Source organism: Meles meles, chromosome 15 (assembly GCF_922984935.1).
Source record: "Meles meles chromosome 15, mMelMel3.1 paternal haplotype, whole genome shotgun sequence".
NCBI lineage: Eukaryota > Metazoa > Chordata > Mammalia > Carnivora > Mustelidae > Meles > Meles meles.
This window is the reverse complement of record NC_060080.1, coordinates 49,275,432-49,302,254: the sequence shown is the minus strand read 5'-3', so window position 1 is coordinate 49,302,254 and position 26,823 is coordinate 49,275,432. Positions and strand designations below refer to the sequence as shown.

General features: G+C 42.1%; 1 protein-coding gene across 6 annotated transcripts in view; it reads right to left on the bottom strand.

Moving 5' to 3' along the window:
* Positions 1 to 435: 435 nt before the first annotated feature.
* EVA1A (eva-1 homolog A, regulator of programmed cell death) overlaps positions 436 to 26,823 on the bottom strand; it is a 50,416-nt gene continuing 24,028 nt past the window's right edge. For 4 of the 6 annotated variants that reach the window (XM_045978609.1, XM_045978611.1, XM_045978610.1 and 1 more), the window contains 3 exons: positions 26,307 to 26,428; positions 18,446 to 18,610; positions 436 to 1,728 (listed from right to left, as the gene is read on the bottom strand). In XM_045978609.1, the coding sequence (XP_045834565.1) occupies positions 1,355 to 1,728; positions 18,446 to 18,491 (420 nt within the window). In that variant the 5' untranslated portion in view covers positions 18,492 to 18,610; positions 26,307 to 26,428 and the 3' untranslated portion in view covers positions 436 to 1,354. Of the gene's footprint in view, positions 1,729 to 18,445; positions 18,611 to 18,878; positions 18,983 to 26,306; positions 26,429 to 26,823 lie in introns of those variants that run through there. The other 2 variants (XM_045978614.1, XM_045978613.1) reach the window with 2 other exon arrangements.

Here is a 26,823-nt window from a genome sequence, read left to right as displayed (position 1 = left end):
TCTCCCGGAGTCCATAGTCTCTTACGGCTTTTCTCCCACTCCGACTTCTCCCCCTTCACTTTTCCCTTCTCCTAATGTCCTCCACACTATTCCTTCTGTTCCACAAGTAAGTGAAACCATATGCTAATTGACTACCTTTGAAGGAAATTATGCTTAGTGAAGTAAGTCAAAGAGAGGCCACCATCTTATTTCTAGCCTTGGGCACGTCCATGCCATGCTTAACAACCACTCAGCCACATTGTAACTATAACACACAACACACAGCAAATGACAGGTCCCTAGTTAGTCACACGGGGGCCATTTCTTTATTCTCCAGCCATTTCTCCCAGTTCTCCAGTTGTTGAAAGGGCTTGGCAAAAGACCATAGCCACCTATGAAAAAGGGCTGCCACTTAAAGTAAGTATAACACAGAGATGGACGTGAAACAAAAAAAAAGACTTTATGTAACATTTATTTATTTTTTTAATCTCATCCTAATTTTGGCTTTATTCCTCATCTCCCACTCCCATTCTTTTCTTGGAAATCCAAACTTGTTTGTTTGTTTTTCTTAACAAAATGTTTAAAATCATCATCATCTAGAGTCATAACAAAATTTCTTCTCTCCAAATGGGGGAAAACACAGCTCTTATTCTTATGCAGCATCTTCAAATATGCACGTTAATATATATTTTATAAACTATTTAAAATAAAACCCTTCATCCTTTGAGGTTACTGATATTTTCTAGCACACTGACACATCTCCCATAATACATCAATTCTACCCATTTTCACGAATGAGGTGGGAACTATACTAAAAAATAGGATTTTAATCCCTGAGGTGCCAGTTAAAATGGACAAGGTTGCCATTGCAACACAAGATTTAAAAATCAGCCTTAAATAATAATCATAAATCATGCTATCTGGATGAGTACCACCTCCATAGCATGGGGTCATTTTAAAAATTGCATTTACTGGGTTAAGTTCACCCTGCTTTTCCTAGCCTTCATGCCATGATAATCTTCCTTTTGTAAAGGAATAACACATAGCACTGAAGTCTGCAGAAACTTCTGAGATCCTCAGAAATCAAGAGAAACCACAGTCCCGTTTCTCTCATCTCCATCCACGTTTCTGGAGAGGGTTTTTCAGCACCATTCCACGACCTGGAAAGGTTGATAAACTGACTTGGTTCTTCTACTTCTCCATTAATTTAGTCGAAAAGGAATGCTCAGGTCTCCTGGCTAGAAAACGGGCATGTCCTGCTTATCTCTGCCCCCAGGACTTCAGCAGAACTGCGTTCAGCTCTGTGCCCACCCTCCCTGCGGACCCTGGCCCTTGCCGGTGGCTTCCTGCAGTGCGCGGGCTTCGGCTGCCACCACTAATAGTAGCGGTTCAAGCTCCTGGTCCCTGGAACCTCGGGCTGGCCATTCATCCAGATCTCCCTGATGATGCGCTCCCGCTCCTCCAGCCGCTGCGCGCGCTCCAGCTCCTCCGCCGAGGTGAACACGTTCTTGTTCAAAGTCCTTTCAAAGCGGCGGTGTCTCCTGACGGAGATGTCAGAGGCCGTGTCCGAGCTGCCATCCTCGCTGTCGCTGCTGTCGCTGCTGCTCTCTCGGTCCTGAAGGAACTTCTTCCGGGGGCGCTGCCGGCAGTCCGTGTGGCAAGAGATCTTCATCACCAAGGCAGCCAGGGTGAGCACCAGCCCGATGCACACGCCCGAGACAAAGTACAGAGCTGCTCGCTCGGGATTTTCTGCAGAAGGAGGAAGAAGAGGCATTTAAGAGATAGCGACTCTAGATGCGGAGAGCAACTAGGACTCCCGGCCGCCTTGCACACCTCTTATCACACCTCAAAGCTTGGATGGTTACAAATATTGCCTTCCCATGTGACAAAATATATAATGGATTCAAAACATAATTATCAACAAATGGTATAGGGCGTATGGAATTATTTTCCTATATTCTTGCAAATTTAAATTTGAAATAATTTCAGAATGAAAAGATAAAAGAAAGAAAAGTATTATTTAGGATGTAGTATAAGCAAGCAACTGTCCTTAGATGTCATTTGCTTAGGAGGTGTGTATGTGTTTAAAACCTATTTTTGCCTATAGGGAAAGATCCTTGGCTTCTGAATTTGTTCCTGCAACCCCTGAAGAAACTTTTAATCACAGATGTAAGAAGCTTTTGGGGGGGGGCAACGAATTTATGGGTAAAATCAAGGATCAATGCCTCCTTTATTGTAACTATACTATCACAGGCCCAAGTCAACACATGTAGTTAGCTCCTGAGATGGCATTCCCACTCTTAGTATACCAACTCTTACCCAAGCCCTTCCTTTGAGGGCTGGACCTAGTGGGCTGGACCCCATGATCTATTTCTAAAAAACAGAATATGACAAATTGATGGATGAGTCTAAGATTAGGTTACATAAGATCGACTTCCAACTTGCTTATGTGTTCTCTCTGGCTTTTCTCACTCCCTTGCTCTGATGAGGGCAGCTGCCATGTTCTGAGCTGTTCTACAGAGGGGCGCACATGGCAAGGAACAAAGAGTAGCCTCTGGCTAACTGCCTGCAAAGAATTGGACCATGCCAACAGCCATGTGCATGCATTTGGAAGGGAAGCATGCCCTTCTGGTGCAGGCCTGGCCTGACCCACACAAACAAGATAAGAAATGTGTGTTGTTTTGAGTCACTAAGTTTTGAGGTAATCTGATGTGCAGCAATTGATAACTTACATGATCACAGATGGAAAACCAGTGTCGGTATTTTGTGATGGCCTCATCTGGTGACTTTGTGGGGGAGAAATCTGCGGTTTTCTTTGGTAAGAAAAGAAAATAATCATTCTGTTAATGTGCAGAATGCTTCGTGGGCCCAGTGATGATCCCTGTCTGATGTGCTCAACAGGATGAGAGCCTTTGGGTGAACAGCCTTCCCTTTGTGGGTAAGTATAAGAACATAGGGGCATGCCTGGCTGTGGGTCCCAGGACATGGTCAATCTGACAGGACTCAAATTAGTTTTTCAGCAAATTAGTTTTCCATAATCTCTGTTCGCTGATTAGTATGACTCAAAACATTATTGTTTTGTGGGTTTTTAAAGAGTATAAGCGGGATCATATATAATACCCTTTTTTAAAATGTAAGAATATTTCTTAGAAAGATTTCCAGATATGCCAACAGCACTCTTTTTGACTGTTGCATAGTCTTCTGTAGTATAGACATATCAAAGTTTATTTAACTATTTCCTTATTACTATCACATAAATGGTTTATAAATTTTCAATATGATGAGCAATGCTAACGTCAAGATGATTGTATCCTTGTACACATCTCTTTATATACATGTAGAATTTTTCCTTCAGATTAGTTATCTAGAAATAGGGCAACTGCATCAAAGAGCATAGGCACTTTGAAGTTTTATGCATTCTAAATTGTACCCCTAAAAGGTTCTATCAGTCTAAACACAGCATATTGAATGCATGTGTTTATGATACCTCCTTCCCTCTGAAACTCCTACCAAAATGACAGTGATATGAATACAGTAGACATAAATTATAGGTACAGAGAGGAGAGGCGAGAAGAAAATAGAAGACACTAACAGCAGATGTGAGCAGTCAATAAACAATGTAAATGTGGTGAAAGCGGGGTGACACCAATACCATGGTGGTGTAAGACATCACAACTTTTGGTGTCCCTTTTTTTAACAGCTAGTTAAGCATCCATCTACCAAAAAAAAAGTGTCTCTGTGGGAGTCTTCTGATCCAAAAGCATAAGCCAAGAAGCTCAGGAGGAATCTCCCCCAACCGCCCACCAGGTCATCCAGTAATAGACAGACCGCAGACAGACTTCAGTTAGGACCGTGAAACTAGCAACCACAACCCTGATCCTTCCCAGCTGTGTTTGGGGAAAATCTTGGTAATTGCTGACCTCGGCAAATACCCATGGATGAAACAGAATTCCAGCACATCACTGAAGGAAACAAACAAACAAAGTTTGAAGGAACTTTTCCAGCAGTGTCCCTCCCCGCCAAATTGACTGAACTGAACTATCCCATGGCACCACTCTGTGGGGGGAAAGGAGAGCAGTATGTGAGGGCCTGGTTACCCTAGCTCTGCTGGATGCTGCATGGGAAACCCATTTCCCTCCAGCAACACACAGAGTACTAAAGCGGGACCTCCATGACTGAGGGGAGGGAAGAAATTGGGAAAGTGATAAGTAAGAACATCAAAGGATTATAAAGGGACATGGTTCATGCTGACTGAGCTCAGGATGTCTGGAGAAAGTCCCACAAGTCTCTGGGAGAACCTCAGCCAAGGATCTTCCTACCAGGCAGACATCCTTATACCCCAAGTGCTAAACCCATACCTTCCCTCACTTCCCTTACTCCAGCTCCAAGATTGGCCTCAAAAGTCCGGTAAACTGGAACGCTATCAGAAAAACAGACCTGGCTCTGTGGGCAAGAGAGAAACCACAAACTTGAACTGTAGCACCACCTTCTGGAAAAATAAAAGAGAGGTTTTCAGGAGCCAGCCAGGTGAGCTGTAAGATCCAGAGAAGACATCAAAGCTTAAGAATTCTGCCACAAGAGGGAGCAAGAAATGTGGAGCAGGTGTATAAAAACAAGGTCTGAGAGAACCCCCATATACAATAGGACCAACAAACAATATATCCCATCTGAAGCAACTAGTGAAGAGTTAGGGAGGTATCTTTTACTTCAAAAGCAAAGCAGCAACACAAAATTACAAGGAACATGAAGAATAAAGAAAATGTGTCATCCATGAACAGACATTTCTGCAAAGAAGACATCCAGATGGCCCACAGACATATGAAAAAGTGCTCATCATCACTCGGCATCAGGGAAATACAAATCAAAACCACAATGAGATACCACCTCATGCCAGTCAGAATGGCTAAAATTAACAAGTCAGGAAACAACAGATGCTGGTGAGGATGGGAAGAAACGGGAACCCTCCTACATTGTTGGTGGGAATGCAAGCTGGTGCAGCCACTCTGGAAAACAGCATGGCGGTTCCTCAAAAAGTTGAAAACAGAGCTGCCCTACAACCCAGCAATCACACCAATGGGTATTTACCCTAAAGATACAAATGTAGTAATCCGAAGGGGCACATGCATCCAACTGTACATAGCAACAATGCCCACAATAGCCAAACTATGGAAAGAACCTAGATGTCCATCAACAGATGAATGGATAAAGAAGATGTGGCATATGTATACAATGGAATACTATGCAGCCATCAAAAGAAATGAAATCTTGCCATTTGCAATGATGTGGATGGAACTAGAGGGTATTATGCTGAGCGAAATAAGTCAATCAGAGAAAGACAACTATCATATGATCTCCCTGATATGAGGCATTTGAGAGACAAAATGGGGGTTGGGGGGTAGGGAAGGAAAAAATGAAACAAGATAGGATTGGGAGGGAGACAAATCATAAGAGACTCTTAATCTCACAAAACAAACTGAGGGTTGCCAGGGGGAGGTGGGTATGGAGAGGGTGTCTGGGTTATGGACATGGGGGAGGGTATGTGCTATGGTGAGTGCTGTGAAGTGTGTAAGCCCAATGATTCACAGACCTGTACCCCTGAGGCAAATAACACATTATATGTTAATTTTAAAAATTCTGATTTAAAAAAAAAAAGAAAAAGTGTCATCATCAAAAGAAAATCCTTGAATAAAAATTTCAAAGACATGAAATCTTATGATCTAGCAGATAAAGAATTCAAAGTAACTGTTTTGAAGAAACAATGAGCTACAAAGAAACATAGGAGACAATTCAATGAAATCAGGAAAAAAATACATGAACAAAATGAGAAATTTAGCAATGAGATAGAAACCATAAAAAAGAACCAGACAAAATTCTAGAGCTGAAGAATTCAATGACTGAAATGAAAAATGCAAGAGAGAGAATCTGCAGCAGAGTAGGACAAAGGGAAGACAAAATAAGTGACCTAGAAGAGAGTCCTTTTCAAATAACCCAGTGCAGTGGGATTCAGTCAAATGTACAAATACTAGCATAATCAGGGTTCCAGAAGGAGAAGAGAGGAGAAGGGTCCAGAAAGTTTGTTTAACATATAATAGCAGAGAACATCCCCAAACTGAAGAGAGACTTTGACATCACAGTTGACAAAGCTAATAGATCACCCTGTTACCGTAATGCAAAAAGACCTCAAAGCCACATTATAATGAAACTGTCAACAATCAAAGAAAAAGAATCCTAAATGTATCTAGAGAAAAAAAATTTATAAATTATAAAGGAGCCCCCACTACGTTATCAGTGGATTTCTCAGCAGAAACCCTACAGGCCAGGAGAGAGTGGAATGACATAGTGAAAATGTGAAAAGAAAAGTGAAAAGAAAAAATTACCAGCCAAGAACACTCTATATGGCAGTTATTCTTCAGATACTAAGGAGAAATAAAGACTTTCTCCATGAAACAAAAGCTGAAGGTATCCTACCTTACAAGCAATGCTGAATAGAGTTCATGAAGCTGAAGTGAAAAGATGCTAATTAGTGCCATGAAAACATCCGAAAGTGTACAACTGTAAAGTGTACACTGTAAAGTTAAGTATGCAGTCAGATTTAGAAAACCCTAAATGTGTAATAGAATGGTGTGTTAACCACTAAACTGTAGTATAAAGGTTAAAGGAAAATAGTACTAAAAGTAACAGTAATTGTTACAATCTGTTAATGAACACAATGTATAAAAAGAGGTAAATGCTGACATCAAAACTAAAGAGGGGAATAAAAGTGTGGAGCTTTTGTACGCAGTTGAGAAGCTTTCAATGTTCTACCAATGAGCATGATGTTAGCTGTGGTTTGTCATATATGGCCTTTATTATATTGAGGTATATGCTCCTTTTATACCCAACTTGATGGGAATTTAATCATGAAAGGATGTTGTATTTTGTCTAATGCTTTTCTTTCATCCATTAAGATCATCAAGGAAACATAGGGAGATGAAATCACTGTCTTTAAGAGATAGCTGCACTCCCATATTCACAGCAGCATTATTCACAATAACCAAGACATGGAAACAACCTAAATGTCCATTAACAGATGAATGGATAAAGAAAATGTGTTATGATCTTAAGTACATTATGCTAATTGAGGTTAAGTCAAAGTAAGACAAATACTGTATGGTATCACTAACACATGGGATCTAAGGAAGACCTTCTCCTAAAAACAGGGTATAGTGATGGTTAATAAAGGCTGGAGAGAGAGAAAATTGGGTATGTGTTGTTTAAGGCTACAAATTTGCAACCAGTAGATAAATAAGTCCTGGAGGTTTAATGCATAGCTTACTGAATATAGAAAACAATATTGTATTATAGATTTTCAAGTTGCTAAGACATTAGATCTTAATTGTTCTCACCATGAAAAGAAAGATAATTAGGTGATGTGAAAGTAGTTAATATTACGATGGTAATCATACTGCAGTATATAAATGTTTCAAGTCAACACCTTGTCACCTTAAATCTACACAATGTTATATGCCAATTATATCTCAATAAAAATTGATTGCTTGATATAAATAAATAAATAAATAAATAAGCAAGCAAGCAAGCAGTGAAGGAGAATAAAACTGAATTCTATCTAGTTGGTATCCAGCAAAGGAAGATGATTGAGGGAGGTCTTGCCTTGAGGAGCTAAACAGCTCAGCAGGGAAGAAGACCCACCCATTCCGATACTAAAAGGAAGAGTTTCTATAGAAGCTTGAAGAGGGATCTCCAGAAATACAAAGGTGAGTGGAAAAGCTAAAGTTCAGATATGTGGATCTGAGAAGGCTTTCCCCAAAAGATAACCCAATCCATGCTTTCACCAGGATGGAAAACCACTGGGCAGACCAGCATTAATTTGAAGCCTCATCTCAGTCATCTTTTAAACACTACTTACCTATCCTGCTGAATTGTGGCAAAGGTTAAAGGTATTACAGATGACCAGCATAAAGAGATTATCCAAGATCTTGGCAAAGATAGGCATTCAATAAAGGATAACTCTATTTTTTTTCTTCCTTCCTCCCTTTCTCCCTTTCTTCCTTCCTTCCACGTTCTCTGCCTCCCTTCCATCCATCCCTCCATCCATTTAATCTGTTTTCCTCATCTTCACTTCCTTCTCTTCTCATCCCACCCTTTCTTCCCTGTGAGTGTGTCTCCCTGTTTTCTGCACCCTGCCCTCACCACACCCCTATTACATAGGTTAACTTTGAAGATGGTTCCTGAACTTTATCCCAGGAATCACTATTCTCCCTCTAGCTTAACTAGTGCATCCTATCCTGCTACTCCAATCAGAAAACATACTCTTTTGCCTACAGCTTTCAGACAAGGATCCCCAGAAAAGCCCAGTAAAAGCAGTGAGAGAGGACAAGGGAGTTGACTGGGCCTCACTGGTTCCTGAGGAGATGACTCAGGGCTGATTTTCACAGCTGATACAATTTATTTTGTTTTTCTTCATCATGCTTCTGTAAAAATCGAAACTGTAGCTCTATCATGGTTGTTTTTTCTAGTCTCTGCTCCAGGTCACTTCCTTTTGGCCAATGATCCACCCTGGTCTTGGCCAGATCCAGACAGCTGTTAATTGCCCAGGAAGTAGAGTGGGGAGGGCTATTGTCAGTTGTTTTCCCTCAGTAAATAAAAATAAATGTATTGCTGTATCTAGCTTCCTGCAGGGTCATTGTTTTCATGGGCAGGAAGAGGCTCTATGTGGAGGTCCTGAGCTAATTTCATTTGCACCCTCGGAGGTCAGATCATGCCCAGCAGACTCTAGAGAAGAGCAGCATCAGTCTAGGCCAGATCAGCTGGTCTCCGTGCATGTGTAACTGGTTCCCCTGCCTAGACTCTTGGCCTCAAAGCTTGCAATCCCCCCCCCTTTTTAAAAGATTGTATTTATTTGTTTTTATTTTATTTTAAGAGAGAGCAAGAGCAGGGGGCAAGGCAGAGGCAGAAGCAGACTCCCCACTGAGCAGGGACCCTGACTTGGGACTCCAACCCAGGACCCGGGGATCATGACCTGAGCTAAAGGCAGACGCTTAACCAACTGAGCCACCCAGGCGCCCCAAACCTGCAATCTCTTGATTGGAAAGAAAAATGTTTTGCAAATAGGTTTTAAAGAAAGTACTGGGGCTTTTGTAGAATCAGGGAGCATTCAGCATAATCTCTTCTCTGAACTCTTAAAGCATTGTTAGGATTCCTCTTGATGGGATTCTGCCCCTCCCCATAAAGAAGCAAAAACCCCCACTAACACTTCTGTCCTCTACAAAATGCTGGAGAAAGCTGCCCTCCTTCTTCCATTGCTGGCTTGTTCTTCCTCGGGAAGAGGGGGTGTGGGAGCATCGCTCCCCCACTAGGCTGGCTCTGGAGTATACTCTTTCACTTCCGCCTCTTTCATCTTCCCTTACCACCTGTCCAGGCCTTAAGCACCCCCAAAAGAGGGCTTTCTTTACCTTACCCATCATCCTAAACCATCCTGCTCACCTTCCTTCATCTACAGCAGGAAAGACCTATGGTCCTATGACCCTAGGACTAAGGGGAGCTATGTAGAAGGCCCTGAACATTCTCTGCTCTGGTGTAACCAACGCTGCACTTGATACCCTATTCTGATGCCTTTCTGGTTCCTTGAATCTGGAAGGGAGGAAGAATATGATTAATTAGCCCCTCTGATCTAGGCAGAACTTTATGTAGTTGCATGATAATTAGTTATGTAATGACTATCTTCCCCACACAACAGTGAGAAATTTGAGGGCAGAATCCACCTGATTCACTTTGGATTTCCAGAACATCCAGCACATTGTCTTGCTCACTGTGTGTATCTCACAAATATTTACTGAATCAAATCATGAATATATAATTTCTAAAAGTCCAGTTAATAAACTTATCATATATGGATAAATATGTATATAGATGTATATGTGTACATATGTGTGTATACATATAAATGTATGTGTGTGTGATGTGTGTAATGATACATTAAAAGAGTAAGGGATGAAAAAAATTTATCAAATCACCTTAAGCCCACAACCTGAATATAACTATACACTGTAGAGTGTAGTGAAGTGAATTTTCCTCTGTTCCTTCTTCCTATCATATAAACGTGTACATATTTATTTATATTTACTTGGTTGCATTTTATCTTTTCATCTGCATACCTTTTTTGTTTGTTTGTAAGACTATGTTTAGAAGCATGGGGCGCTTGGGTGGCTCAGTGGGTTAAGCCTCTCCCTTCAGCTCAGGTCATGGTCTCAGGGTCCTGGGATTGAGCCCCGCATCAGGCTCTCTGCTCAGCAGGGAGCCTGCTTCCCCCTCTCCCTCTGCCTGCTGCTCTGCCTACTTGTGATCTCTCTCTCTCTCTGTCAAATAAGTAAATAAAATCTAAAAAAAAAAAAAAAAAGACTATGTTTAAAAGCAGTCTTAGGTTCACAACAACGTTAAGAGGGAAGTGCAGAGATTTCCCATGACCCTAACCCCGGTAACCCATAGACTCTCCCCTTATTAACATGCCCCTCCAGAGCAACACGTTTGTTATAACTCAGGAAACTGCACTGACACATCATAATCACACAACATCCATAGTTTACATTAGGGTTCACTCTAGGTGTGGCACATTGTATGGGTTTGGACAAATGCAGAGTCAGAGTACTTTTGCGTCTAATGCTACTTCCTTTTCTGCTTGTTTGTTTCATGTGTTGCCTTGTAGTGCATTCTCAGAAAAGGAATCTTTGTGTTAGAGGGCATACATATTTTTATACCTCTTGAAACATACTGCCAGTGGCTTTTCAAAAGTCATACATCATACTTCCTTGCTATCAGCTGCGTGTGTGTGTGAAAGTACTACTCTTATCAAACCCTCTCCAGGAGAGTATCGTTCAACTGCTAAAATGTGTTCTAATATGATAGGTCAATAAATGGTTTCTTTATTCCACAGAAATTTACTGTAGTCTACAGTGCCTTTGGGGCTAAAAACACAAAAGTTCTCAACTCTCACAGAATTACCAGTATAAAGGGGAATAACATGAAACAGAAACTGGTACTTTCTCCAAACCCCAGTCAATAGAGCTATGCTGGGTTAGGTTCCCTCACTGCTAAGAGACCACCTCTCTCAAGCCAATCTCATAGGAAAAGTGATTCTAATTCTAGCTGACTACTACATAGTTCACACCGCTGTACTTACTGTTATACATTCAAAGAATATTGGGTGATGGGCCTTAAGGAGAGTGCGTGACGTGATTAGCACTGGGTGTTATACGCAACTTATGAATCACTGAACACTGCATCTGAAATTAATGATGTACTCTATGTTGGCTAATTGAATTTAAATAGAAAAAAGGAATATTGGTTAAATGAAAAAAAAACCTATCTCCCAGCATACCTGCACTGGAAAAATTACTGTAAACAAAGTTAAAGTTCTTGGCATTTGCCAAAATTATGAAAAATATTTGAAATATGCCACAGAGACAAAGGGCTAGTATATACAGAACACCTAGAAAGAGCATTAAGAAGAAAGACCAACAACCAATCAAGAAAATGGACAAAAGATATGGACAGTTCACAGAAAAAGAAATACAAATGGCCCTTCAATGTATGAAAAGCTGCTCACCCAAAGCAGGACTTGGCACACTATGGCTCAGGGGCCAAACCTGACCACCATGTGTTTTGTTGTTGGCACACAACTGCGCCCATTCACATACACTCTGTCTGTGTCTTCTTTCATGCTAACAGCACAGGAGTTCAATAGAACAGAGACTGTATGGCTCACGAAGCCAAAAATATTTATCATCTGACCCTTTACAGAAAACATTTGCTGACCTGTGACCTAGAGGAACAGAAATTAAATGGCATTTAGATGTTATTGCTCATTTATCAGATTGTCAAAAATCCAACAGTTTGAAAATAGTGTTGCAGGACCTTCTGATGCATCTTAAAAGGAGTAAATGGGTAAAACTCCTTAAGTGGCACTTTGGTGATATTGACCTTAACTCATAATTTATACACTCTTTGATCCAACAGTTTCACTTTTGGGAACTTACTCTGCAAATGCACGTGAACATGCATGTGTGCCCACAGGATTTATGGCAAGTCTGTTGCCCTGTTGGAAAAGATTTGAACCACTACCTCCGGCCAACAGAGGACTGGTTAAATTATGGTACATCTGTACAAAGAAATAGTATATAGTCATCTAAAAGGAGGAAGCCCTCTATACACTAAATACCATCTATAACACCTCTTTATGATAATGTTTTCAGTGAAGAAAGCAACGTACAAAAGAGTACAAAGTACAAAATGCTAGCTGTGATTAAAAGGGAGTGAGAATGAGATTGAATGTTCATCTTTCTTACCTATGCACAAAGAACTCCGGAAGGATGCAGAAAGGCCTGATGATGGCTCAAACATGGGGACTGGATGGAGGGGGCAGCTCTATGACTTCTTACTATATATCCTTTTATATTGTTTGATCATTGAACCATGTTAATTCACTGATTAGTTGAGCACCTAATAGGTGCCAGACACTATTCTACAGGCTGAGGAAAGAAAGAAAAATCTCAGTGTTCCTGGAAGCTTATATTCTACTAGAAGAGACAGTAAATAAATAAGATAAACAAATAAAACAGGGTGTATGTTAGATGGCAATAAGGTGATAAGGAGAAGAAAACAGTAAAAATAGGAGGGAGGATACGAAGTGTCAGATGTGTGCTGGAGGGGAGCAGGCAGGTGGAGTGACCAAAGGGAATCTAACCGAGAAGGTGACTTTTAAGGAAGAAATGAAAGGAAATGGAAGAGTGACCAGGAGAATGTATTATCAATTCAAAACATTAAATAAAAGAGCAATCATTCCATTTACTCTTTCTAACAACCCTACTAGAAGTTATTTATGAGGTTATTACTATAAATGATATTATTATCCTCATCATAAATTATTATATTATGATCCCAAGGGGTTCCCTGCGCAGAGTTGAAACAAGAAATGTTAACCCCTCCAATCCCAGTACTGAGATACAGAGAAACAAAATGTGTGTGAGGAGTACATGGGTGGCATCTAAGCCAGGGTGGGGGAGTGAGGAGAGAGGATGGCAGACCCTGAAGACTGTGAGGGCAATAGCCAGTCCAGGACCGAAGGAAAGAATACTTGGAATAGGAAATGGCTGCAAAAAGCAGAGATGAGAAAAGACGCAGCAAGTGGTTTAAAATAATTGGAGTGAGGTCTTGATCAGAGAGCTCTACAACTAAATAAGAGCATGAAGAAGTCAAGTTCAGACACCAAAAGCCCTGAGAAGCCCCATAAGAAACTGCAGATTGGAGAACTCACATAATCCCCACATCTCTTCTCCCTTACTTGCCTCTACAGAGTGTTTTCCAACCTCAGCACTATTGACCTCTTGGACCAGTTAATTCTTTGCTGTAGGGAGTTGTCTTGTGCATTGTAGGATGTATCTCCACCACTAGCTGCCAATAGCAGTGCCCCACCCCCAACCCCAGTTGTGACAACCAAAGGTTTTATCAGTTACTTCCTGCAATCCCCCATAGGGCAAAATCATCCCTGGTTACAAAGCACTGGTCTAAAGGTTGAACCAGCTTTGTCATTTTTTTTTTTTCAGCTAGATGGTCATATAACACAGTTTTGGTCAATGAAACATGCGATCTACAGGATTGTCCTTCCTTTTTTCAACCATCTTGAATGAAAGCAAGAGCAACAGCAGCCACTTTGCAGCCATGAGATGATAAGCATAACAGAAAGGACATGAGAATCACAGAGATGGTGGTCCCTACATCTTTGAGCCAACGCACCACGTATCTCCAGACTTCTTGGTATGAAGGTAAGATAACTCCTATGTGTTTAGGTCACCAAGTTGAGGTTTTCTATTATTTGCAGCTGAAAGCAATCCTAACTATTAAACCACACAAAAGTATTTGGATTTCATCCTAGAGATAATGAGGATCCACTGAAGTATTCTAAAAAATAAAAAAGAATCAAATCACCAGACCTACAGTTTGGAAAGATCATTTTGCCACAAAACACAATCTTTGCTATGAAGCAAGATGGGAGGCAGATAGATCATGGAAAATGCTATTACACAAGATAAGCAAAAACAGAATGGGGCTTGGATCAATTAATTCAATGATGGTGGGAATAAAATGGAAGGGACACATCTGAGAGACACTGAGAGGCAAAATGGACTGACCCTAAGCAACTAGATATACGCAGTGAGTAAGATACATCATACTTCTGGCGTGGGTGATGTCCTACATAGTACGTAAGAGAAAGAGCAACTGACAGAGAAGGACATATTCCATTGCAGGCCAGGCTAAATCTGAAATGCTTATGGCACACACAAGTGGTAACGTTCAGGGCATTTAGATACACAGGTATGGAAGTCAGGAAAGAATAAGGGAGTGGTAATTTGTAAAATATATGTAGGATATAATTCTAAATTTTATTTTTTTAAAGATCTTATTTATTTGGGAGAATAAGCGGGGGGTGGGGGAGGGGTAAAAGAGAGGGAGAAGCAGACTTCCCACTGAGCAGGGATCCCAATACAGGGCTTGATCCAGGACCCCAGGATCATGGCCTGAGCTGAAGGCAGACACTTAACCGACTGAACCATCCAGGCGCCCTAATTCTAAATTTTAAATTTCAGTAAAATAACATTATTTATTATAAAAGTGGTATCAATGAAGTATGGAATATTTGAACATACAACTAAGCAAAAGAAATTTAAAAATACACAGACATATTCATAAAATCCCAGCATCCAGATATAATTTGCAATAAAATGTACTTACATATACATGTGAATATACAAACATAAATAGCCTATACTGCAGAGGCTATATGGTTTTATTCACTCAGAAAAACATCATAAACATCTTTCTACTTCGATTAATATTCACCTATTTTTCTGATTTTTTTTTATTATAGAAACAGTTCTGAGATCAACTGTCCTCATAGTAAAATTTCTGTCCATATCCCCAGTTATTTCCTTAGGATAGATTCCTAAACGTGGAACTTCTGGCTAAATGGTATACATGTTTTTAAAGTTTTTGATAGATGTTCCCAAATCACTCTCTAGAGAGGCTGTAGCAATTTGCAATCCCATAATACTGTGTGCAAGTACTCATTTCCCCACACTTTTTGTAAAACTGAGATTAGATACATAAGCACTCAAGTCTTAAAAAAATTTGTAAAATAAAAATGTTAACCTCACTGTTGCTTTTATTTGGCATTTGTTTAATTGCTAGAACTCGGGTGGTGCATATTTTATCAGCAATTTGTAATTTCTCCTTGGCAAACTGCTGATTCTCGTGCCTTTTCTACTATTCTTTGGGACACCGATCTTTTATTGATTGGTAAAAGCTTTTTATATGTTATAAACATTAACCCTTCTTCATTAATGCTGCATTTTTCTCTTAGTTTGCATTTGCCATTTAATTTTAGGGTACACTTGGATAAACAGGTATGTAGAATTATTAGAATTGTCAAGGTTTGAAATGGCTACTGTGGAGAATGGGAACGAGATGTTTCCAAAGGCAATCAGAGACTGAAGTACTACTTGAAAGTCTCAGCTGAGGTTTGATGCCATGAATTTCTAATGGCTTCAATCTGAAAAGCTGTAGCAGCATTTGGTTACTTCAGCTCAGAGGGCAAAAGGGGAGAAAGTGGGATGTACTTAGAGTTGTGTTTTGCCTGTTGTTTTAATCAGGAACTGGACAAAGAAGGGAGTTGTGTGCATTAGCAAACACCCTGCTGACGCCAGAAGACTGCTTGAGATTCTCTCTCTCCCTCCCTCAGCCCCTCCCCACTAAAATAAATAAATAAGTCTTTTAAAAAAACACACACAAACAAAAAAGACGATATAATTTCTGATATTTGCTTTAAAATAAAACAAGTAGGGAAGAGAAAGGCTATTGATGGGTCAATGAGTACATAGGGTTCATTATGCTTTCTACCTACTTTTGTTTACGTTTTAAATTTTCTATAATAAAGCATTAATATGCAGTTGTTAAAAATATACTGCTGAAAAGATGGACCACATGGACAAAATAAAAGGCAACTGATGCTCTGGAAGAAATGAGGAGGAATCGGGGGCCCCTGTGTAGTTGAGGACCAGATTCGGCTGAGTAAGAACATGAATGAGCTACAAGATCAGGACATTTTTTACAATTTTCTTTGAACATACTTTTTATTATTGCCTTCAATTGTTCTATCTTCTTTTAAAACAATTATTTTTCTATCTGATATATTCACCTTCATATTTTAAATTCTCTTAACTCATTTCCTTTACAGCTAGGGATTGTTGCCCATCACACTCAGAATTCATTTTCAGCCAGCAAGTCTATTTACTGGATCTCACCCATTTTATTTTCCATTTCCATTTTCTTGCATTCTCTTTTTATTTCATCCCATATTTATTTAAAAGGAGCATTATCTCCCTGTGTCCCAACCACTATTTAATTCTAGAATATGAGGTGGGAAGGAGAAAGGTTGGAGGAGGGGGCAGAAAAACAGGGCCCTGCACTCTTTCAGCCCTAGCAAGATCACAAGACACACAGTAAACACCAGACCATTCAATGAATTACCACATTCAATGGTCACAACTCAGGGTCATGCCGGCTGAAATGGAAAACTGCCAGGTACTTCCTGTGCCAAGCAGAACTCCAAAGTCCAGGAGCCTGTATGCTCTCACCCAGATATGTTCTTGCAACAGCTGATTTGCAAGTGTCCTTGGAGGCTTTGGAACCTCCAGGCCCTCCCTGCCACCGCTCCATTTCGGGGTTGTGTTCACTGAAGAGTTGAGAGGATCATCATTCAATTGTTTGTGAAACATGATACCAGTTTGGCTTTGAGAGAAGGAGCAAAGCTGAGATTCCTCTGATGTGTGGTGCCCAGGGAAGGAGGCCCCCGAGACCAGACTTCCTGGGGAGGTGAAGAGTTGACTGATGGCCAGGCCTTTGATGACCCAGAAACGGTGAACCCTGGGCCTTGAGGTCTGTGCAGACGACATGCTGCATCTTGCCACCCCTGAGAAAGCCTCCTTTCTAAAATCAGGTTGCATGTCACCTACGATCCTCTCTCAAAAAGAAGCCATTAGCTTCCTTTATCCTCAACCCTGGCTCAGATCTGCCACTGTAAATAGAAATGTCAGGTTTTATATCTGAACTCTGAGGTCACTACCTATCAACCCTGGCTAGAGAACCAGAAAGGAAAATCAGTCCTCTAATTAGAGGAATTCTAATCAGAACCTCAGCCTCTTCCTTTTTATACAACATCCTGAGACAATAGGCAAAACAAAACACAGTGAAAGCAAACTATAAAAAAAAAAATTGTAAAAGTCATTCAAGCAAGTGTGTAAACCTGGCGATTCACAGACCTGTACCCCTGGCACTAATAATACATTATATGTTAATAAAAAAATAAAAAATTATTTTTTAAAAAAGTAGTAGGCTCCAAAAGACATCATAGAATTATATGTGGATTTTCCACATAAGCGCCACATTTCCACCCAGTTTTGGCATAAACCGGCCCCTGACATCAAGGTTGCAGGAGATGGATTTGTACTGTGGGGACCCAAAAACTAAACCCATTTTTAAAAATATATGTCAATCTGTCATCTGAATGTATATTTGCATTATATTCTGATTTTCTATGTATTCAAAAACTCGATCTTTATTTGAGGAATATCATTTAAAGAAATGATAAAACTTGAAGAATGTTTAAAAAAAACTCATTCAAGCAGCAGAAAATCAGTTTGGTCATTGAAACCATTGAGCATTTTCATGTATTTTTTAAATTTAAGCTTGATTGAGGGATATTTTCATGTATTTTTAAATGGCTCCTCTTATATAAGCAGCATCTGTTCTCAAAAAAGGATCTTGAGGAGACAATAAGCCATCTTCCTAAGAACATATATAACTTTGCATTAAGGAAGGGACAAATAGCAGGCTCTCTCAGACTCACATGTTTTTGTGTCTCCATGTCTCCCAGGAGGTTATCCCACATCTCATACAGCCCCACAAACACATACCACACACACACACACACACACACACACGCACACGCACATGCAGGGGAGTGCGCACGCACCTGCGCACCTGGGTGGGACTGAGAACCACTTCCTGGAAATGAACAGGGGGAGGATACTCCAAGAGCCTCTCTCACTGGGAGTCAAATGTATGACAAACACATAATAGCCCCAGGCTACCACTCACTCACTTGAGCCCAAAGGAAACCAAACATCTTTAGCAAGGTAAAGTTTTTAGAGTCCCCCCACACCCTACACCACCACCCACTGCCAAATTAGAGAATGCCAAGTTTAACTTTCAGAGATCTTTCATCTCAAAATTGGGCACAGCAGAATCCCTCTGCTACAACCACGTAGCATTTCCCTCCTGAGAAAAAGGCCACTGGTGGCCACCCAGGAGATAGCCTCGGCCCTCAGCCCTGGCCCAGCCACGAGTGGACAACTACCTGAGACAAAGGAATAGGCTGCTAGGATGTTGCTGAGCAAAGCCATGTCACTCGGTAATCAGCAGCTCCGTGCGGCGGCAGAAGGTCGGCCTCGACGTGGCATCCAGAGGAAGCGTCCTGGAAATGCTTGAGCCGGATCAAGGCGGCACCTCCCTCTCTTCTCTTCTGTTTGGGAACACAGAGTGAGTGATGAGAACACATTCTGCTGTCCTGAGGCCGTGTTCCAGGTACACTGGACTCAAGAACAAAGAACCAGTCTCCTAAATGCCAGCCAGCCTTTCCAGCCAGGGATCCAGGCGCTTGTCGCCTTTGTTCTAGCCCGCTTCTTGACTTTCAAGGAAGGAGCGATTCCTTCCATTTATGTTCTTCCCGGACTTTTCCCTTTTCTCTTCCCCATTTCCTCCCCAGTTCCCCTTTAACACCTTCCCCTTACCTTCCCTGGAACTGCTTACTGCAATCTGTCTGGCTCGCCTCTCAGGCACAGCCCATCAGTCACTTCAGTCACTCACTGTAACCCCAAGTGGTAGCGCACTCCTTGCCTGGCTCTGCTTCCTCCAGCACGGACAGCGCTGGCGTACTTTGATCACTTTGCCTCATCCCACAGGTCACCAAATGTGTGTCTTTGGCAGCGGGTCAGAGCTGGCTGTCCCAGAACTACCAAAGTGGTTCCGGTTCTTAAATGCCCACAGGAACTTGAGAGCTTGAGCCCACTCTCTGCCCCCAGTTCCATGACTCCACCTGTGACTATGATGCGCCAATCACACACACACACACACACACACACACACACACACACACACACACACACAGAGCCTGCCGCTCAGCAGAACCGTCCCACCAGGGTTCAGAATAGGGACTTGGGAGCTCCGTGTTAAGCGGCTCAGCCTATGCTTGATGGAGCACATCCTCTCCCCAGCTGCTGCGGCGGCGGCTCAGACCCAGCGTTGTCATTACCCAGTTCACCCAGTGAGGCTCTTGCTGAGATGGAGGCGGGAAGAAGCAGCAAAGACCCGGAGAACTCCTACTCAATGCTGCTCTAAGCTGAGGACGGGGAACTGAGTCACAGCGAGTGGATGGGTGTCAGGATGCAGAAAGCTAAAGAAGCAGTAGGCTCCAGTCCTTGGAGAAGAAACAGGTTCTCAGGTGGGACATGGTCTCGATAACATGGACCACACAAGAGGGCCTGGGGAGCTGCAGTTATGCAAGTGAAGGGACCGGGTCACAACAGAGAAGAAAACTCACATTCTGGTGGATTCCAATGGGCTCAGGGAAAACCACAGCAAGGAAAGAAAGCCAACCCACAGGTAAGAGAGGAATGACGGCAAGGTCCTTTGGAGCGGCTAGAGGCCCAAGAGTAGCAGGATGGGGGTGCCTAGGTGGCTCAGTGGGTTGAAGCCTCTGCCTTCGGCTCAGGTCGTGGTCTCAGGGTCCTCGGATCGAGCCCCGCATCGGGCTCTCTGCTCACGGGGGAGCCTGCCTCCCCCCCTCTCTCTGCCTGCCTCTCTGCCCACTTCTGGTCTCTGTCTGTCAAATAAATAGATAAAATCCTTAAAAAAAAAAAAAAAAAGAGTAGCAGGATGCGGAGCTGGAGCTTCAGGGGCTCTGAAAAGGGGCCCGCTACTGCTGAGGGACTCCGCTTCTCTGGGCCAGAGCCCCGGGCCTTCTTCAACAAACATATGAGTTCTTAAAAGGTCACAACTCTGTGATGCAGGTGAAGAGTTGGAAGCGCCACTCCGAGTTCAGACACTATTCTGCAGATGTGAGGACTTCAGGACCCAGGAAGAGAGTGAAGTCACTGGAAAATGTCTGAGGATGTGGTGGTTCAAAGCTACTTCGGATCCATTCCCTTCTATCATTCCCCACTACTTCTATAGCATAAGCCTCACCATTCCATTTCTGGGAGGTCTGCAACAATGCACACCAAATCCTTCTGTTAACGCCTTCTTCCTGCTCAATCTAGCACACACTCTCACCAACAGGGTCATCTCCATAAAGTATAAATCCAATCACTTCACTCCACAGCCCAACCGCTCAACTAATCCCCATTATACCTTTAAGCACAAAACACAGCCACCTCCACAATATCTGACCCCTACCTTAGCTCCTAATTCATCTCCTAATCGAGTCTACACCCATACACATATGCACCGAAATGTAGGCACACCTAATGCTCCAACATTACCAGCTTACTTTTAGTTCCCCAAACACACCAAGTTCTTTTATCTTTTCATGTATTTGATCACCCTTTTCCTTTTGCCTAAAATGTCCCCTCCTCCCCTTACCGGTTTGGCAAAATTTCCTTTAAAAAAGAATTCATAAGTCCTATGGCAATCTCAAATCCCAATGACTTTTTTTTTCAGAAACAGAAAAATCCATACTAAAGTTCATATGGAATCCCAAGGAATCTCAAATACCCAGGAGAATCTTGAAAAAGAACTAAGTTGGAAGTCTCACACTTTGATTTCAGAATTTATTACAAAGCTCCAATAAGCAAAACGGTGTGGTACTGGCGTAAAGAAAGGCATATGGACCAATGGAATAGATCAAAAAGCTCAGAAATAAGCCCTTAGCCCTTGTCAAATGATTTTCAACAAGGGAGCCAAGACCATTTAGTGAGGAAAGACCAGTCCCTTCATCAAACGGTGTTGAGAAAACTGAGCTTCCACATGCAAAAGAATGAAGTTGAACCCTTACCTTATATCATATTAAAATTTAACTAGAGGGGCACCTGGGTGGCTCAGTGGGTTAAGCCTCTGCCTTCAGCTCAGGTCATGGTCTCAGGGTCCTGGGATGTAGGCCCACATCAGGCTCTCTGCTCAATTGGGAGCCTGCCTCCCCCTTTGATTCTTCCTGCTTCTCTGCCTATTTGTGATCTCTCTCTCTGTCAAATAAGTAAAATCTTTAAAAAAAAAAATCTTAACTACAAATGGATCAAAGTTCTAAATGCAAGAGCTAAAATTATAAAACTCTTAGAAGAAAACAAAGGGGAAAGGCTTTATGACATTGGATTTGACAATGATTTCTTAGATATGACACCAAAAGCACAGGCAACAAAAGTTAAAATAAACTGGACTACATCAAAATATAAAATTCTATGCATCAAAGGACACAATTAACAAAGTGAAAAGGCAACCCACAAAATGCAAGAAAATATTTGCAAATCATATCTCTGATTGGGGGTTAATATCCAGATTATATAAAGAGCTCCTAGAATCTCAACAACAAAAAACAATCCGATTTTAAAAATGGGCAACGGACCTGAAAAGACATTTCTCCAAAGAAGATACACAAATGATCAATAAGCTTATGTCCAACATTACTAATCACTAAGGAAGTGCAAATCAAAACCACAACAAGATACCTCCTCGCATCCATTAGGATAGCTAGTACCAAAAAAAAAAAAAAAAAAAAAAAAAGGAAGGAAGGAAGGAGAGAAAGAAAGGGAAAGGAAATAACAAGTGTTGGAGAAGATTGAGAGGAATTGGAACCCTCATATTTTTGATGGGAGAGTAAAATGGTCGAGGCACGATAGAAAACAGGGTGGCATTTCCTCAAAAAATGAAACCTAAAATTACCATAAGATCAAGCAATTCTATATCTCAGTACATATTCAAAAGAGCAGAAAGCAGGGATTCAAAAAGATATTTGTACACCAATTATTATGAAGTATTATTCACAGCAGCCTAATGGTAGAAGCAACTGACATTCCATCCACAGATGAATGGATAAACAAAATGTGGTGTGTGTATGCATATATATATGTATACACACACACACACACACACACTGGAGTATTATTCACAGCCTTAAAAGAAAGGCATTTGTGACACATGCTACAACATAGATGAACCTCAAGGACATTAAGCGACGTGCGATAAGCCAGTCACAAAAGAACTGTAATGAACGGAAACACTGTGTGATTCCACGTGTGTGAAATACCTACAGTAGTCATTTTCAGAGACAGAGAGCAGAATGGTGGTTGTCAGCGGCTGGGGAAAGGAGGCATTAGAAGTTATTGTTTAGTGGGTACAGGGTACAAAGTTCTAGTTTTGCAAGATGAAAAGTATTCTGGAAATGGATGGTTGCACAACAGTGTAAATTCACTTAATGCCACTGAACTGTAAGTTTAAAATGGCTAAGCTAGTAAATTTGTGTTATGTGTATTTCAGCACAATTTTAAAATAATAATAAAAATAAGGTGTTACTGTGGTACAACAGTGAATTTTGAAAGTGTTGCTCCATTTAGGGAATCTGCAAACAAATTTTGGTTTTAAGTTAACAGAAATGGCGGTAGAATTATTTTATACTGATATTAAAATTGAAGCAAATAAAATTCCAATGTATATCTACATATAAATGTAGCTAAACTTTAAGTTAAAAAAGTTATTTTACTTTAAATTTGGAGAGTAAATAATTGTAATCTACCACATTTAGAGATTAAGAGGAAAAACATATCACACCATTAGATGCAAAAATATGTTTGTGTAAAATTCGATAAAAATTCATGATTGAGAGGGGAAAAAAGAAAGGTCCACTGCAGCAAAGCTCTACATCACTCAGACCCTTTTCTCTGGTGATCAAAGTATCCAAATATTCTTTTAATACAGCACCCACGAGATTGTAATTGAATGATCACTTTACAGGTTTTCTCCTAGACTGAAGAGACATCTGATGTATCCTTGTCACTTGAAAATCTAGCATGGTGCCTGATGAAATGCTGGTTGGCTAAGAAACAAATAGAGCATTCAGGCATGAGTTTTATATGCATAAGTCTCTGAGGGTGTTTGTAAACAGGTCTGAGTGTGAGTCACCTAGACGACCAAAGAATACCAGGGCTGACTGGCTCTGAGTGGGGTGCCAGGCAGAACACTTTGTCAGGACAATGAGAATATCACATACGAGATGGAAGCTTCACCGTGGCACAGAAATTCTTCAGAGTCACGCCCCAGGCACTAACGGAGAGGGCTGCAGGAGCTAGAGGTAAGAGAAGAGGGATGAAGAAGACAGGCCAAGGGTAAGGAAAGATAACCTCTGGATGGTCCATCCAAAGGAGCGACCGGGAAGATCCTCCATGGTCGGTCCACGTGGCACAAGTCAGCCTAGAGCAGGGTCAGAGCATTTCTACTGTAAGGGCCAGGGAGTAACTATTTCAGGCTTCATGGGCGATGGAGTCTCTGTCTCAACTACTCAGCTTGGCCACTGTGGTACGAAAGCCACCACAGACGACATGTAAATGAACAAGTGTGGTTATGTTCCAACAGAACTTTCTTTGCAAAAATAGGTAGTGGATCCAGTTTGGTCCATGGGCCATCGTTTTCGGACCTCTGGTCTAAAGTCTTACTACTTAAAGTATGGTTCAAGGACCAGCATCGTTGACATCACTTGGGAGCTTGTTGGACCTACGTAATCTTGGACATCACCTGAGACTTTTAGAATCAAATTCCCATTTTATAAAATGCCCAGTAGAGTTTGCAAAGCGCTCTACCTGACCTCTGTGATCCCCTTCAGCCTGAGCACGAAGATACTGTACCAGCACAAGCACAGGAGGTACTTAGTGCCTCCTTTATAAAGCTGACCTAGAGTAGGCGGGCGGGTCCTCACCGGCCCTGCCGCACAGGCAGTTCTCCAGGTGGTTACAGGACACCTCAGTAGGAGACCAAGACAGAGGGCAGGGCTCGGCAGAAGAGGTTCTGCTCAGGTCAGCATCCAATGAGACATGGTCTGCAGGAGTTAGAAAAGCGATGAACGGCAGAGCCAAACTCTAAACCCAAACCCTTCTCCCTGACTCTCCCTTAATAGAGATGAACAGTCCAAATAGCTCTGGTGAACTGCCCTATCATTAAAACCTTTCTGCATCTCTTACTGTGGTGATGAATTTTTTGAGTCAATCTGACGGGCCATGGGGTGCCCAGATTAAACATTATTTCCAGGTGTGTCTGTGAGGGTGTTTCCAGATGAGGTTAGCATTTGAAATTGTGGACTCACAAAAGTAGACCACCCTCCCCAATGTGGGAGGGCATTATCCAGGCCGCTCAGGGCCCAATGGAAAGAAAGCTGGAGGGAGGAGGAATTTGACCCCTTTTTCCTATCTTACTGCTTAAGTTGAGACAGCTCATCTCTTCTTCTCCAGCCTCAGTCTGGACTGTCACCGTCGGCTCCCCTCATTCCCAGGCCTTCAGACTCGAACTGAATGATACCATAGGCTCTTTTGGGTCTCCAGCTTGCAGACGGCAGACCCCGGGACTTCTTATGTATCTCCTAGTAGTAAGATATATATTCCCTACTGCTTCTGTTTCTCTGGAGAACAATCACCAATTCACCTACCAATATGAAGGTAAGGGGCATGGAGCACTCATCCACCCCCAAGTACAATTTTGTGGTCTGTTCCTCAGGGAAGTCCCTTACCGCTGGCTAGCTCCTAGAATCAGTGATTCTCAACTTTGGGCAGTTAGCCCCCCACAGGGGACATTTGGCTATGTGCAGTAACATTTGTGGTTGTCACAACTGCAGTGGGTGTTAATACTGGCATCTAGTGGGTAGGAGGGAAGGATAGGCTAAACATCCTACAGCACACAGGCTCCCTCACAACAAAGAACTATCTGGTCCAAAATGTGAATGTATCAAGGTTGAGAAACCCTACTCTAAAACAAGCATCATGGGGTGCCAGAGTGGCTCAGTGGGTTAAAGCCTCTGCCTTTGGCTCAGGTCATGATCTCAGGGTCCTGGGATCGAGCCCCGCATTGGGCTTTCTGCTTGGCGGGGAGCCTGCTTCCCTCTCTCTCTTTCTGCCTGCCTCTCTGCCTACTTGTGATCTCTATCAAATAAATAAACAAATCTTAAAAAAATAAAAAAAATTTAAAAATTAAAAAAATAAAACAAAACATCATTACTTCATTTACCGGTCTAAGTGACTCTCAGTGTTTGTGAAGAGCGTGTGCATCACCAGTACTGTTGGGACGGTGTCAGAGGGTCGGCAGGCCTTGATCAGGACACGAATCCAAGCTCTGGGCCAGTAACTCAATCTTCCCAGTGACCAGAAGAACAGCTCACAGTAACGAAGCCCTCAAGAGAATACGTCTACCAGTAGCAGTTTATTCATTCATAACTGCGGAGTCAGCTAGCACCAGAGCTAAAGCAGGTCCTCTTGTAGCAATCCCCTGGAAATGGTTTGCTACATTGGAGGGGAAGTTTGAGTTTGACCCTGGGGATTATCTTGGCAAGGACAAAATCATAACTATGGAGCTGCATATTTTCAAAGCTAGGGCTTTCTCCTGGTGATAACCCATTTTAATTAACCCCACACTACTTAGGGGAAGTCGTGGTTAGAGGACACTCTAACCAACTGGGCCAGTCAATCAACATCACAGCACACTCTCTTTGGACAGAACCCACCCATTCTTACAAATCTTACTCTCATACCTGACTCAACGTTCCTTTCAACTAATTACTGACAAACTGCAGTACAACTGAAAAAACACAGCTTCTGTCCATCACTTACATCCCATAATTTTGTGTCCCTCAACACACGCCGGTCTCTTGATGAAGATGACGGTCTATGAGCACCATCTCTCAGACGGCACGGCGAATTATATGCATTGGACATTATTTTCATGGCTTCCATTCTAGAGGTAACCTCACTCCCAGTGCTGCAAAATCATATTCTCTGGAACTCTGAGTCCACTCATTTATCTTGTGTGTAATCACTGAGTGTATAAAATGAAATGTGCCCAAGGTTGACAGATTTCATCTTATACTTCAGTAGCAGCAGTGAGTAGGCGCTGGTGCATAAGCCGCTGTGCAAGTGACTATCTCATTACGCAGCGTGCAGCGGGGGGTAAAAACTCATTATCCCCTTAGCTACCTGGGGGGGATGTGCTGTCAGGAACAGAGGATCATCTGGCAAATACAGTTCATCCCTGGTGATTCTGGTGCCAAGCAGCAGAGGTTCTGAAACTTGGTTGGCCCCAACTGGCTTCTCAGGCTCTGAAAGAAAAGAGAAATGGCACCAAAAATAAAACAAAACAACAAAAAAACCAAACATCAGAAAGCCATCACGTGCTCAGAAGATCACGTCATGCCTTAGACCTAGCGTCATCATGAACCCAGCGGAGAAGCCCAGGTTTACCTGGACCTCTGAAAAGATGCTGTAGCATCTCCTGAGAGGGTAAAGCCTGCTGCCAGTTTCATACGGAGTTTGAACCGGACAGCCAGAGAAACCAAACTCCCAAGTTCAGAGCAAAAAGGGAAGCAAGGGGTAAAAGACCAGCGATGCAGGCTTCCTCTTCCCTCCTGCAGCCAAAGCCCAAAACAGCAGCTACAGTGGGATGTATCCACGTGGCCCCTCATCCGTGAAGTTTTCAGGCCAGTCTCTTTGGAAC